The sequence below is a fragment of the Anopheles merus genome, chromosome 2R (assembly GCF_017562075.2).
Source record: "Anopheles merus strain MAF chromosome 2R, AmerM5.1, whole genome shotgun sequence".
NCBI classification, from domain to species: domain Eukaryota; kingdom Metazoa; phylum Arthropoda; class Insecta; order Diptera; family Culicidae; genus Anopheles; species Anopheles merus.
Window position 1 is genome coordinate 36,327,276 of NC_054082.1, and position 14,915 is coordinate 36,342,190.

The 14,915-nt window shown below is 43.3% G+C and overlaps 3 protein-coding genes across 4 annotated transcripts in view; 1 reads left to right on the forward strand and 2 right to left on the reverse strand.

Annotated features, from left to right (window-relative positions):
- Positions 1-3,560, reverse strand: part of LOC121588012 (band 7 protein AGAP004871-like) — a 32,150-nt gene extending 28,590 nt beyond the window's left edge. The window contains exon 1 of the mRNA XM_041905476.1: positions 3,051-3,560. Within this exon, the coding sequence (XP_041761410.1) occupies positions 3,051-3,309 (259 nt within the window). The 5' untranslated portion in view covers positions 3,310-3,560. The remainder of the gene's footprint in view (positions 1-3,050) is intronic.
- A 1,739-nt stretch (positions 3,561-5,299) lies between these two features.
- LOC121588014 lies at positions 5,300-6,414 on the reverse strand. Of its 2 annotated transcripts, XM_041905486.1 has the most exons (3): positions 6,098-6,414; positions 5,808-6,023; positions 5,300-5,709 (listed from the first exon to the last, which is right to left on the reverse strand). In XM_041905486.1, the coding sequence occupies exons 1-2, from the start codon at positions 6,298-6,300 to the stop codon at positions 5,840-5,842; spliced, it is 387 nt and encodes a 128-aa protein (XP_041761420.1). In that variant the 5' UTR covers positions 6,301-6,414; the 3' UTR covers positions 5,300-5,709; positions 5,808-5,839. The 2 variants fall into 2 exon arrangements, with proteins under 2 accessions (XP_041761420.1, XP_041761418.1); XM_041905484.1 differs by having other exon boundaries at positions 5,300-6,023.
- A 4,020-nt stretch (positions 6,415-10,434) lies between these two features.
- LOC121588704 (antigen 5 like allergen Cul n 1-like) lies at positions 10,435-11,624 on the forward strand. Its single transcript, XM_041906978.1, has 3 exons — positions 10,435-10,859; positions 10,931-11,175; positions 11,270-11,624. Exons 1-3 carry the CDS (start codon positions 10,566-10,568, stop codon positions 11,511-11,513), a joined length of 783 nt encoding a protein of 260 aa, XP_041762912.1. The 5' UTR covers positions 10,435-10,565; the 3' UTR covers positions 11,514-11,624.
- Positions 11,625-14,915: the final 3,291 nt, after the last annotated feature.

The following is a 14,915-nucleotide window of genomic DNA, read 5'->3' on the forward strand; positions in this document are numbered from 1 at the left end:
TGTTAAAACCGGTGTGCAGTGATTATCCGTTACAGCCACGTGTTGGAAGCGCAGCGCAAAACGGCGGGCGTGAGCAAAGTGTGGAGCGTGAGTTCTAAAAATATGCTTCCCTTATAATATTCCGCCCGCTCTAGATGCTCGCCGCTATAAATTATCCGTGAATGATTCCATTGCCCTGCGGGATCGTACGGAAAAGTGATGCGAGGTGGAACGGAACACGTTGGTTTCGATTGTCACACCGTTGAAGGGGGAGGAATGATTTTCTCGTAGCAATGACGTGTAAGTTGATACGAGCGCATGCTAGCAGAAATGAATGGAGCCGAACCAACAGCGTTAAATCGATGGAGTCGGCACGAGGTGGCAATTTGATGCTAATGTAATAATTGTCTTCACCTGCTAATGGTTTTATTTATGGCCGTTTGCATCTGTTAAGCTGCTTACTTGGTAAATTGGTCCTCCTTCCATCACGCAGCTGCATCCGTACACACATCAATACAAAATCACACAGCCAACTCGGTGTCTGCAAACACTTCATCCATTCGCCGGGTACGATCGAATGCGACCGATATTTCCGCAACGGTTTAGGGTAAATATTTTTCCACCACCAGTCAGTGGATCATTGCGCTCCCCAGAAAAAACATAAATATTTTCCTCCAATTGACTCGACCTAGGCACAACAATGCCGCTTCGTGCCGGTAGACTCAGGGCTTTGGAACGAACGAAAATAAACTATCCCTGGGGGCTGTCGGCGATGGACCGCGCGCTTGGTTCCTTTCGGTTCGGTTCGGGTCTGATTTATGAGCACACCCAGCAGGACATCCTGTTATGCGCAAACGTGTGCGTTGTCACGTCACGATCGTTTTCAAAAATTGCGTGCGAGACACAAAAAACAACACCCTGGTGTGTGTGTGTGTGTGTGTGTGTGTGTGTGTGTGTGTGTGTGTGTGTGTGTGTGTGTGTGTGTGTGTGTGTCCAGGTTTTTTTGCCCCCAGCCAACGATCGCCATACGATCGGAATGCGGACGACGAACGACGGCGCGGTGAAAGGGAAAGAATGCTGGTGCTAACACAAACGAACAGACTTCCTATTGTTGTTGTTGGTGGGGCCCGGGTGAGAATGTTAAGCGTCCCCTTGCCGTGAAAGTTGTCGGTTGAAATATTGGGTGAACATAATTTAATTATCTCGCACCAGCATTTGCTTTTAATAAGCGTGCATGTTGTGTTTACATGTTTCGTTTTATTTGATTTAAAATAGTGTTCACATTTTTTGGCTGTTTTTAAGTGACCAAAAGGCACAGCAAAACAAGTAGAAACGTTTCAAATGATCAGTTTTCTTGTTAAGAAAATGATTTAAAACAGTAAAACTATGAAAGCGCGGGCTTCAGCTTTTATGTTGATTTGACTTTGGCTAAGGATATGGTTGTAAGTGGTATAATTTATATTATGTTTATTTATAATATTTTGTCATACCTCATTATGACCAAACCTTGTTCAACAGACAGGAAGAAATGTCGGTTGAATGACATACGCAAGCTCCTCGATGAGCACTCTTATTACGGTCACTAGAGAATAAAGACGTATAATGCGAATCCTGCTGCTTATAATTACATGTTGTCCACATAGCCATAAATTTCACTTTATTTTCTTTTTTTTGTTATAGCTTAGCGTTAAACGAATGAAATGTTTGTTAAAAACTTAAAGCAATTTTCAAATATATATATATATATATATATATATATATATATATATATATATATATATATATATATATATATATATATATATATATATATATATATATATATATATATATATATATATATATATATATATATCTAAGACATAAGCATCACGTAATGTTGAAATATGCATCAAAATTTAACATTTAATTTCAAGATATAGTTTTACTGCCTTATTTTATTTTATCGCAAACAAAACAAAACACCTAACAGAAAGAGTTTCTGGCAAATGATAATAGCAAATTAGAGAAAAAAACATTGAAAAGGATAAAATTTTAATATGAAATTTTCTTTAAAATTAATTAATATAAATGTCTTGAAAAATGACAATCACATGGTCCTTTAAAAAAAATTAAAAGGTTTCCCTTTTTCTTTTTTGCCTTTCACCGTTATACATTAATGGATCCGATCCAAAACACCCGGACACCGCGGTACTGCGAACAACATGTTCATCCTACTCACAACAGAACAGAAAGCAACAAACAAAACAAAAAATGCCAAAGAATGTGCAAGAAAAAGAAAACCCCATCCACAGTCCAAAAACATTTTAAACTCATTCGCGCGCACGATGAACCGATTTTTACAAGCGTTACAAGGAAGAAAAATCATAATAATCGGCAACTAAGACGCTTGCTAAGACGCAACAACACACTTTTTCCCCCGTAGGATGCGCACTCCGACATTCCCCATTTTGCGCCCTCACAACCAACCCACAACCACCGTGTTGCCGGTCAAAAACTCCACCCCGAGGGCGACCAGTACGTGCGCCAAAAGATGCGTTGCGTGTTTCACTGCGGAAGGAGTGCGTGTGTGTGTGTGTGTGTTGTTTTTTGCGTGATTTGTGTTTATTTTTACATTAATCGATTGGTTAACAAAATAAAAATAAACTAACCCACACGCCTTCTCCACGCCGTCGTTGATCGGTATGAGAGATACTACTACTGGTGGCCAGCGGGAAACGTATCGATCGCGAGGCGAACAGAGAAGCAAACGAATTCGCGTGAAAGAGTAAGAAGAATTGGCGGTGGCGGGAGGTACACGATGGTGCCAAAGCGAAACCTTCGCCGGAACCCCTCCCCCATGAGGTGTGAAGAATTAACGGTTGCATTGCTTCATTTCGTTCGGGTTTTGTAGCGATCGCGATTGCTTGATTTTGTACACTTTTACTGTAAAGCTACAGATATCGGCCGAGGAGATAACATCGTATCAATACGGCAACAGTTTAATCATCTTCATCTTTTCGGTTTGTAACACTCTTTGCTGTAAAAAACCACATGCCGTACGATCACGTTTTCCCTGCACAGAAGCTTACCTGTTCGATGGCGCAACGCATCGGATATCGGTATGGCCAGCGAGAGCGGGCTGTGGTGTGGCGGCGGCAGCTGCGACGGTGTCGTCGACTGGGGCATGTACGTGTGCAGCTGCTGTACCGGTTGCAGCAGGGGCTGCTGCAGCGGTTGCTGCAGCAGATGCTGCTGCTGATGTGCCGGTGGCTCGTGGCGCAGGTCGGCAGCCCGCAACCCATCGACACTTTGCTGATCATCGACGATCGTTCTTTCACCCCAATCCATCTTGGCGGAAGCACAATTCACTACACCGCACCACTAGCCTGTTCCGGTTACGGACAACAATTCCGCCAGCACACCGTTCGTTTGCCGCAGTCGCACGCCAAAAACACGCACCGGTGTAGCACTGTTACGCGCGCTGACGGTGAAAGCGCGCCACTAGCGCAAACAGCAGTCCGCCCGTACCGAAGCGTTATGATGTACTGATGCGCGAAACGGTGGCGCAGCTGGCACGAACACGCACCAGAAGCACACGGCCTGGGACACGGCTGTGAGCAGTGTGTGGTGAGGCACACCACGACCCGGCACGGCAAAGTAGCACGAGACACCGTAATTTCCTTCCTTTGAGCTCACGCGAGACCCAACGGTGCAGCGGAGATCGGGGACCGATGCGCAAAAACGGAACCGCTGTTTCGATTCGATACTCACTTTGATCCTCTTATCCTGGTTGGTGTTTCTGGTGGGATCTTTTTTTTTTTTTTGCTGGAAGCTGCCGGTCAGACACGGCCCAGCTTGTCCCAGCGAGCGGTCTGAAAGACCACAGAAGTATCAGCAGTCAGTCCCGGTACGCACCTGAGCTTGCCTTGTGCGGTGCTTGTGGTCTAAACAGCTGCAATTTACCGACTGGACACTGTTTATTCAACCGCGTGGCATGATCTGAGAGCAGTTTTTATCGTCCCGTTTCCGATGTGACTGCTCCAGCGGGCAACCGTTCTCGCTAGTTCTCGGGCGCGCTACCAATGTGTATATAACCTCGCCTTAAGTTTTTCTGTTTTGCTTCCTTCTCCTTGGGACGGGTGTAAATATTGGTGTAATAATTTCCCAAACTCAGACTCTTTTACTTGGTCCACCGACGGAACGACCCAGTCAGTATATTGCGCTCCCTCCTAGCTTCGGCGGAAAATTAACGGTTCGATTGTCTTCGGCACGATTGATTGAGATCACGATCACGGAAAACAAGGGAGCAAAATGGGGCAAGGAACTCCCCCGATTGATTGGAAATTTCAATTCCATCGAATTCTATTCTTGAATTGAATAGTTTAACAAATGAACTACGCAACCCCGGTTCACAGGGGACACGATGATGGGGCCGGGGTGGGCCCGGTACTACCCGTTGCTAGATTTACCTCGCACCTTTAAGGCAAAGTTTACTTTTGCCCCTCGTCGGTGCTAGTGGTGGTCGGCGATCGGTTATGGGTGTCGATCGGGGCAAACGAGATTCTGTGTTTACATTTCTGATGCGTTTAGCGCGGTTTTGGATTTGTGCAGCCGGACTGCTACTTCCCTTCTCTGCCGCCCCACACAACCTACCCTATTCGCCCACCGATCTCGCCCAGGTTAATCTCCATTGTACATTGCGAAGAATGTACAAAATATCCTACGAAATTTTGTTGAAGAAAACGGCACGGGCCCGGTGTGTTCCGCACCGGTAAGCTTCGTGCGCCCCAAAACAAAAACCACACGCGGGATGGTGCGCGGGAATGTGATGGATGTGATGGTTGGTTGAGTTGCTTGAATTACTCACTGTACAGTTAGAAATCTTCTATTTGCCTTCAATCCATCACACTGTCCACCAAACGGAGGTTTGCGGGCAATTATTCGTGCTGCTTGATACGTTAAAAATCACGAAAAGGAAATCTCAACTCCTCCGATCGGTGATTCCTGGCCGGTAGGTTGGCATCCCTTGGGCGCGGGGCGTAACTTTGAAACACATTTCCTGACCACGAATACATGACGCGTGATGCGATTTGGGAGGAATGTTGCCTAATGATTGTTGGACCGCTGCCAGTCGATGCTCATATCGTACGGTGTAGGGGCTCGGGTGGCGTTAGCTCAAGGTGGCCCGCCAGTGACCAGTTTCGCTTACGCTTGCAAGGAATGGCACACCTTGGGTTAGGTGTGTGTCGTTACGCTATCTTTATGACGGGGAATCATATTTACAATGTTTCGGATAGTGAGTATTATACATTCCCCACGATGTGCAGGGGTATTGGATTACATTTGAATAGATTTGTTTCTTTTTTTTAATACAAAAAATATGTACAATCAAAGCTGCGATTACTTCCTATTTGCTGAGTTGTCTGCTGCCTTGCTTCGTAAAATATGCTCGCGCAATTTTGACTTATGGGAACACCTGCTAGCCGCACATAGGGAATCTTCTTCAACCCTGTTTGCTCTTCCTGCCAGCAAGCGTTTGGCAGCGACGGGTAAAACCTTCATCGTAAAATTTTATTTATAAACTGTTTACTGTCGTTTAACGGTCGATCGATCTATTAATTTGTCCCTCGTTGACCTTCCCTGCCCCCTTTCCTCTCGACTCCCGCCTCCCGTTATTGAATACACCATATGATGGTAGATGATTGACGCGGTTCACCAGGTTGTGACCACATGGGCGCGCGCAAATATCTTCGATTGGGGTGGGGCACATAAATTTAGTTTTGTAAAAATATCGACCAAATCGACCCGATTCACGATAGAAAAGCGAAGGAAAGGTACACACTTACACACATAGCACAAATGCGGCGGGTGCATGAGTTTACGTTCCCGAGCTATCCTTGGACTGTGTTAGCCGGCCGTGCTTCTTCATGTGGTCCAGCACGCCGGCAAAGTTGGTAGTCTTCTTTTTGGCCGACCCCTTCGGACCGCTCGTTTGGCCGCGCACCCGCATCTGCGGCAGGGCAACGTCATCCATGAAGTCGAACTCTTTGTTCTTAGCCGCACTGGGAATGGAATGGGCACTGGGTTAGTTTTGGAAGACGCGGATTGGTAGACTTTACGTCGGCCTTATACTTACGCCTCCTTGTCAACTGTTTCCGTCACTTTGGGTTCGTCTTTTTTCGCCGGCGATGGTGCCCTCCGCCCGGGACACTTCCAGTTTAGCTCGAGCGTGTACGTGCCCTTCTCGAGCGCACAGTAAGCGTTTTCGAGCTCTTCCGGCGAGGGCATCCAGTCGGTTGCCTCGAAGCAGCTTACGGACCAGTTTTCGTCCTCGGACATGGTGCGCTGTTTTTAATTGGTAATTAATGGTATTTACTTCGGCTAGTTTGTTGCACTTGCGAGCAGCAGCATTGTTGATACTGCTTGGGATTTTGTTTACCAAATAGAGAACTGTCAATAATTCACAGTGGGATGTTGAGTGGTCATCTTGAGCTGAGAAATTGCCTACACAGGGTGAGCATATGTTTGAATTGTGCAATGCGCAAGCAAGTTGAATTAATATAAATTGCTGTAAAATTATTTTGAAATTATTTTGTGTTTAATGAAGAAAGTAAAACTTTGACTGGTACAAACCACATAATTTGTCTCGATTGACAACAAGCACACACTATGCTTCGAAACACACACGTTTCCAAAGGGTGCGACACTAGCGACATCTAGATGTGAAAAAGCTTGTGTTTCAATTAAAAATTACAGTTAAAAGCGACCTATAGCATGGGAAATTTCAATGCAGAATGATCTCACTGGTTGTGATACGATTGCGTGTCAATTTGTGAGTTCGCACCCATCTAAAATAACTCACAACTAGTGAGGTTATAATGTGTTGCTTTCATTCATCTACTAACTATCACACCATTATTTTTGCGAAAGAATTTTAAGCCTTTTGAGAGGTGCAATTGAAAACAAATGTGTTCAGTGTGTGAAACATATCATTAGTTGTAGAAATGTGCATAACGGATGCAAAAAAAAAACATACTCAGTAAATAACAATCATTAAAATATTTTTTTCTGCTCAAATGTTAATGAAGTACGCATTATTTGTGCCACAGCAAATACCAGAAGTACTTTGTCCGCATTTTGGATTCTGTACTACCTGTTTGGCAACATGGATCGTTTTAATTAATGAACATAATGTTGAACAGCAGTGAATTGATACTGGTTGTGTTAAAAAAAGCCTACCAAACACATCGTATGTCATGTAGCATTCACACGCAAAAATACACCTCCACGAGGCACTGGGGTGCTGTGGTGCAATAATTGATAACCACATGGAAATTGATTACCCGTAATGAAGGTAAAGCTTGCCGGGAGAAAACCACTCATAATGTTTCATCACCAGCGCGAGTGTGTGTGTATGTGTGACGAAAAACAACGAAACCAATAAAAAAACCTGATAGCTCAACAGATTCTACCACCATCAAGTGACACTCAAACCAACATAAGTGATGCCCAGGATGGATTGCATCGCAACGGTCCCCGCGAGAAAAATGCGAGTAAAAGCATCGATTAAATTAAATTTATGAGCTCAGGCTTAAGTCGACAAGATTAAAGCAAATGGAATAATTAATACCCGGCGAGCGGGAGAGCAAGAGTGGCCAGCCTGTTATTTCCCCCTTGAATGTTATGCGTATTGTATCCACTATATCCTGCTAAATAGAATGTACGATGACGTTAACACAACATTCGGTATCATGTTTATCTAACAGAAGCGTCCAATCCAGATCATAATTCAGTTAAAAATGTGAACTGTTTCCGCAAGCCAACACACGTATTGAAGCGAGAATGAACAAGCAAAAAACTTCATTGTGAGCAGCATATTGAGTGCTCGTTGTAACATGGGACGAGGGAATATGGCTCGGGAGTTAGTGCAATAGGAAACCAATCATCAGCAGCAATAGTGCACCATCGTTCTTGCAGTGCCACCAATCAGCTCAATCATATCGGCACCGAGGCTGACGTTAATCAATTTCACCACCCTCCCTGGCTGGCTTCCCACCCGTGAATGCGTAAATTGCACGTGTGCATCGGGTTTACCGGTTCGCTGGGGGCCGGACGAGGTGTCGAGATTGAAGTGTGTGCCACAAGGTGTGATGCTAATCGTGCATGAAAAATGGATTTAATTAGCAGTTTAGGAGGGGGGAAACTAAACGCGCCACACTGCTTCCCCCGTTTTCAGTAACGACTGTGCGTATGCTGGTAGTTTATGGAGGCAAATGGCAAACATTGAAGTTACACGAATGATCTAGCATTGTTTTGGGTGGGTGCTGTTTTTGGTACTGAAAAAATGTCCTTATAGAACTGGACACAAACACAATAAATAAATGTTTCAACAAGCGAAAGGAGTTTCATTGAACTTATAAATGAGTGATGGTTAACCAGCTCTACAAAGCTGAGCCACACTCAAAGCATTTTTTCCTGACTGTTATCCAAAAACTGGTGTTGCATAAATCTCGGTCCAAGAGCTTTCCCCGAACATGTCGTGGTTCAGGCATTGCTTCAGTCACCGTTCCGATTTTGCCACTGTTTTTCTACATTTACTAGCCATAGCATTGTTTTTCCTTCCTTCCACTGGAATATATTTGAAACAGAAATCAATCTTGAAATCGATCAAAAAGCTATCATCGGCTTGATGCAGATCGTGAAACATTCGCAATCTTGAAATTGATTTCAACCCTATTTCCCGGTCGAGAAACCTGACCTGCACCTTTTACAACTCAGCTGTTTATCTCTGCATTAGTTTCATATGTTGCTTTACAGGATATACAATAAACTCTTTTTTATAGTTGTTTACATTCTTAACTTTATTGAATTATGTGGTGAGAAATGTGGCGCCCAATGTTAGGCGACCGTGTGCGTGAAAACATGATCGTGGTGCTTCGGCTAAAAGGATCGTTCGCTTCTCTCCCAACCAGCTGCGGCAAAGGACGTATTGTATGGTTCACGTTGCAATAATATTTAAAAGTAATAAAAGATGGAACGGTTTCGTGGTACAGTAGTGAACTCTCAGGACTTTACAACACATGCTCGTCATGGGTTCAAGCCCAAAATGGATCGGGCCGCATTATGCAGGACTGACTATCCTGCTATGGGTCAATAATAGCAGTCAATAAGTCACTGAAAGCTGCCAAGAAAAGCACACTTGTGGCTCAAGCGCATACCTTAGCCGACAATGTTTGGTTGTGCCGAAGAAAAAGAATAAAAGAAATATGTTGTAGATTTCAAAATACAAAATTGAAATTGTTTTTGAAAATGTTTATAAATTACTTTAAAATGTTTGCGCACTTCATGGCATTTATCATGTTTATCAATTCGCTTGTATTGATTGTAATATTATACTATTAAATAAAATGTGTTCAGCTTATAAAATGTTCTACTTATGAAGTGTTGTTATTTTGTATTTTTTTCTCGTTTCCACTATCTTGAAAAACGTGTGTGCATCAAGTAATATGCCCAAATATTCAGTCATTCCAAATAATTACTGGTCATTATCTAGTATGCTAAAGAAGTTTAAAAAGAAGAACGAAACGCTGTGACATTTGTCTCCTTCTATTGTCTATAAACTGACATATTCAACAGCAAAATATTTCTGACAAATAAATGAGCACTCAGCTCATCAGACGACACTACACTGAAGTTCTTTAGTTCACTGAATGGCTCTTGCAAGTGGTTACTAAATAAAGAATTCTTTACATGTTTTGGAGTGTCTGATAATAATTGCCTTTTCACGCTTTATTCTAAATGAAGCAAATAGAACTAGCTTATCACATGAAACGAGCGAACCAACCAAAACAAAACAAAATCACGTGTATGATTGGCCATCACGGAACAAAACGAGCTTCGCTACGCTGGATCTCAATCCAGGGACACACGGGCATAGCTGCGGTCCATTAACGTCACAAATGGCATGAGAATAATTATAACCACGTGAATTTATATGCAATAGAAACGAATCAACAATTGATTGCAGTTTAATTGGCGCTATATGAGTTTTTTTGGTACTTATTTTTATCTACAACATTACATAATGCATGCTGCACCTTATCAGCGAATGTAATCGGTGGACGGAATATCACGTTTGCATTTTTTACAATTTACGATATGCCGGCTGCCGTGGCGATTCTAATCGAAAGCTAATCGCTCTCGATCTACGCCGAAGCTTTAATTGTGAAACTGTGCGCAATTGGCTTTATCGGGCAGCTTCAATCGGGCTGGTAGTGATTTGTAGTGCTCGATCATCTTTTTCTTTTTTATTGCCGAGCAGTAGCTGCCAGTGCGAATGTGTGTGAGTAAATTACTTTAAGCTGCTAGGTGCGTGAAAAGGAATTCTAATGAAACTGATGCCTTCGATTTGATAAAAACGAATTGCCCTGCCAAAAGCGTAGGTCAAGCAGAAGTTGGTATAAAGGTTCATGTAATTTCCCTCCAAGTTATCAGTGTTTGTACGGCACTGAACGGAGAGGTTTAGAGGGCATCTGAATCTGTGTTTTTGTACCGTGAGTGATCTGCTTGCAACGTTTGGAAGCGTTTCCGAAGGTGTTAGGAACATGTCGAGTGGAAAAGGCAAGATGGTGCTGCTGCTGGCAGTGCTTGTTGCAGCGGCCCTGAAAACAACTGTGGCCCAGGACTACTGCAAACCCGATCTGTGCGATCCGGGCAATGATCATATTGGGTGCAACAACCCGGGAGGCTTCACCAGCAACTGTCCGTCCGGGGCCAAAGTGATCAAGATGACCGACGAGCTGAAGAAGATCATCCTGGACGAGCACAACAAGTATCGTAGCACGGTCGCCACCGGTGGCTTGAAGTGGCTGCCGAAGGCCAAGCAGATGACCACGATGGTAGGTTTTGTGGGATGATACTTCTTAACTAACAAAGCAAATGATACGAGCTGATCGATCCATTTCTCTAGACCTGGGACGACGAGCTGGCCAAGTTGGCCAAGCTGAATGCAAATCGGTGCGTGCAGAAGCATGACGACTGCCACAACACTGCCAAGCATCGGTACTCGGGCCAGAACCTGAATCATATCATGACCACCGCACCATCGATCGACAACATCCCGCAGGTGATCAAGGACCTGATCTCGTCCTGGTGGGATGAGCGTCTCGATGTGAACTCGCGCATGGTTAAGGCCATGTACGATCCGGGCAGACAGTAAGTATTTTTCAAAAGAACCTATTTATTTAGCATCAGAACCATATGAGTACACATTAATGACGCCTTAAAATTCTTTTCTTCAAACCTTCAGCACCATGATCTTCCACTTTGCCGTGATGGCCGCGGACAAGGCGAACAAGATCGGATGCGCTATCAGCCAGTGGCCGGAGAATGGCAATCCTTATCTGTACTTGGTGTGCAACTATTCCTTCACGGATATTGTCGGTCTGCCGATGTATGCTCAGGGTGAACCGTGCTCTGGTTGTACCAAGGGCTGCAACTCCGCCTACGAAGGACTCTGCAACCCAGACGAACCAGTCTCGGTGCCGTACTAATTGACACTGGCCATACTGCCAGGCTATATCAAGAAACTGCGCGACAATCACGATCAAATATCTGCTCCATATTTTATGGCAGCTCAATAAAGGCATAATCATTCATCAGCACATAATTGGTTGAAAGGGTGTGTCCGAAGCAAAGAAAACGATCAATATCCTAAAACGATATATTTTTTTACAATGAGGATGATTCCAGGTATCTCTCCGCGCCAAGGTAAATGCCGAAGGGTTAAACGAGCAAAGCGTTTCTGAACTCTTTCAATCTTGTCCATACAGACAAAGGAGCTGGGACATCAAGTAACGTAATTAAATTCAAATTCAAATGCTTTATTGGAAATTTATATGAATTCTGCAATGCATTCGCCCAGTGAAAAGATAAAATACAATGGAAGTTACATATAAACCATACCTAGCGGCGTTGAATGTCTGTCGAGGCTTTTCATCACTACTGCATATTTTCTACCGGTCACATTGTAAGACAATACTCTAGTAAGGCACACAATAATCCAATAACTTTGACATATTAATCCAATCATTCAATTGCTCTGTTCTTGCTCCCAGTGGATATGTTGTGTTTGTATTCCATTCTTTTTGCGTCGATTGCGTTCCAAACCTCCCCTTCAATTCCAATGTATCCATGATACAATCGGAATTATTCTAGTCATTCATAAGAGTGGTTTTTGGAGGGTTTGGCAAACAGTACTTACGAAGAACATTTACATTAAGAAATGCACAGAAATTGTTGTTGATTTTTGAACTGTTGAACTATTCACCCGCACTAACGAAACTATGATGGCGCTTTCAATAACAGTATCCCATAAGTCCATAAGTCCAAACATAAGTAGACGAAATTGGCCACCTCTATTAGTCGAATTCTAACCATGAAACCCAAAAAAGTGAAGCGTGCGCGATCAAAGAAAGGCACCACGCCACGATGGAAAGCGACATGTCACCGTATACAGGCTTTTGATACTTTATTCTGTATCAGGCAGCTGGATAGTCAGTCCTACGGGGTCAGTGCTACGGGGCAACGGTCAATTCTAGGCTTGAACCCATGACGGGTATGTTATTGAGTCGTTCGAGTTGACGACTTTACGGGACCGTCCTCTACAACAGCTTGCCACTTTTAGACAACAATCAGGGCATCGAATGAAAGCCGAGGTCCGAATGGACAACGACTCTGAGCGTCTTAAGGTTCCAAATGATGCTGAAAATGAAGTCCGAAGTAGCGAAGTCGCTACATCGCTGCTTTTGCTTGACCGATGCAACCGGCCGATGCCAAACAGTGACACTGTACCTAGGAAACATGAACATACATGTCAGGAAGTGAAAATCGCGTCCACTGGTTTCGTAGCTTGGCGTAGTCAGCGAACCAGACCTACATCCCCCAGCTGCGTCCCACCGAGAATTTTTAGACATAATGCAATCGCTCTAATCTAACAATTTTGCCACGCAAGCTGAAGAGGAATTGTTCGACGGCAGATCTTAAAAACATGCCTAAATGCATATTTTGGGCCAGACTTGCAATGGCCTAAATGCGCCATGGTAAAAATTCCGGATAACTAACGGAAGATAGCAGGCAAGGTCGTAGGTTTATTATTAACAGGATGCAAATAATTCTCTTTTAGTGGATGTCTATAGACAGCTGTTATCTGTATTAGTTTTTGTCTATATCCATACCAAGAAAGGTTCTTTTTTGTAATCCAAACGTTAGTAATAAATCGATTTTATTTTTAAGTTTACGATATGCTTTATTGTGATAGGGTCAACCGTCACGTACTATTAATGGAGACTTATAAAGAGCTTATATTTTTTTCTGACAAATCAAGTTTTTACATTTCATTATTAGACAAGATGTCTGCTGCTGGGGCTCCCTTACCTCGCTGACTGTATTCTGCATGCCAGACTGGCATTAATCACCGGGCTTGTTAACGAGAATATCGACTGTCCTGTGCTGCTTTCGTGGATTCAGCTGTAACTGCAAGCTAGGCCACTTCGAGCCCGCTCAATGCTGGCTATTACTGCACCGCGGACTTCGTTTGGCACCCACGACCCCATGATCTGCATGACCCTTTTGCTGAACTCCGTTGGTGACCTTTACGAGCCCCGTACCACGGTGGCAGAATTAACTACCCGAACCACTGACTTGCGCGTCTTGTGTTGATATGTAGGTGTACATGTATAAGAGCAGTCTAGACTGGGTTGTTTTATTTATTGTTAATATTCTTTCAATTTCCCATTTTCGCTAACTACCTTTTTCGTCCGTTCAACGAACATTTTACGCACTTTGTCTAGGCTTATATTGTTCGGTGATATATTTTAACATTTACAAAATAGTATCACTAAAACAAATGTATTTTCGTCTATAGCTTTTAGTTCGTGCAGTGTGCAATGGCATTTAAAAAGCTATTGCTTTTAGATTTTCTATACTTACAATAACCATAGCAATAGTTTATTGCTGTGGGTGCGATTGTTCACAAGGTGTAATTAAACTTAACACATAAAGTTAACGAGCAATTTTGTTTTTTTTTGTGCAGCCTCTCGTTAAACCCTAATCACGTGTGGTATGGAAATCCATTCCACCTTGATGCACATTGCACCTCGTGGGATATGCAATTGTGTTGAATGTAATTCGAATTGAAGCTATTGACGTCATAGACCGCGGGTGAAACAATTATCACCGGGAATGGAATATCTTATCTGTGCGATATAAAATCAATTGCCTCTGCCACTTTACACTCAACAATATTTAATTATTCTTTTCCGAATCGATGGTTTCGTTACGTTTAATAGACATCAACATAGTGAGGACGTATCGATGGCATGGGCATATCAGGCACTACACAAAATAAGCGACCGATGGTTGCCTCGCGAAAAATACCTACCACCATAGTTAAAAATAAATTTACATCTTGATCTTTCGCCGCACAAGAATTTCTCAATAATCCTTCTGACTCGACACTTCCTACTCGCACGCAGGGCCTACATTCGTGAGGACATCCACTCGTTGCAATGCGCCACTAATTGGGGGGTTTAAATTGATTGATGAAAAGCAAATTCTGTCATTTGGCGATCCATTGATTGATTCCACAAATTGAAATAAAAATATGAACCATAGCAACTCATAGTTTCTATATTGCTACGATTTAAACTATTATTTATTGTTATGTCAGAAAACACGTTACATTAGTACGATAGTCATTTCTGTTGAATACAATAAATGCGTAGCTGTGGTCGAGTTTTCATGGGATAACCGGGGATGATGAGATCGATCTAAATGAGCCGCTTGATCGAATGGAAGATATCTCGAGCCATTATAAGCCGGCTGTTTGTGTTCGTGGAATTGAAATATATCAAGCTTAATTTAGACCAGCCCCCTCAAATAACAGAGAGGGTTTG